General features: G+C 65.5%; 1 protein-coding gene across 1 annotated transcript in view; it reads left to right on the top strand.

Annotated features, from left to right (window-relative positions):
* Positions 1–249, top strand: part of LOC104496036 (leucine-rich repeat LGI family member 3-like) — a gene marked incomplete at both ends in the record, with an annotated part of 1,293 nt that overhangs the window by 563 nt on the left and 481 nt on the right. Inside the window, 2 exon segments of the mRNA XM_010139097.1 lie at positions 1–51; positions 166–224. Coding sequence (XP_010137399.1) covers positions 1–51; positions 166–224 — 110 coding nt within the window.

The raw sequence follows: 249 nt of genomic DNA, 5'->3' as shown, positions 1-249 counted from the left end.
CCGTGCGCTGCCCCTGTGCTTTTCAAAGCCGCTGGACATCCTGAGCGACCTGTAAGGGACACCAGGCTGGGTAGAGGGGGACCTCCCGGTGCTGGGGGCTCGGGCAGGGCACTCTGCCCGCTCCAGGCTGGGTGCTGGGGAGTGACTCGGTGCTGACTTCACCAGGGACCTCCGAGGTAACACGCTGGCCTGTGACTGCAAGATCAAGTGGCTGGTGGAGTGGAGCCCCAGGGCCCACCACACAAAACC

Source organism: Buceros rhinoceros, unplaced genomic scaffold (assembly GCF_000710305.1).
Source record: "Buceros rhinoceros silvestris isolate BGI_N320 unplaced genomic scaffold, ASM71030v1 scaffold33106, whole genome shotgun sequence".
NCBI classification, from domain to species: Eukaryota; Metazoa; Chordata; class Aves; order Bucerotiformes; family Bucerotidae; genus Buceros; species Buceros rhinoceros.
This window is presented reverse-complemented; position numbering and strand designations above follow the sequence as displayed.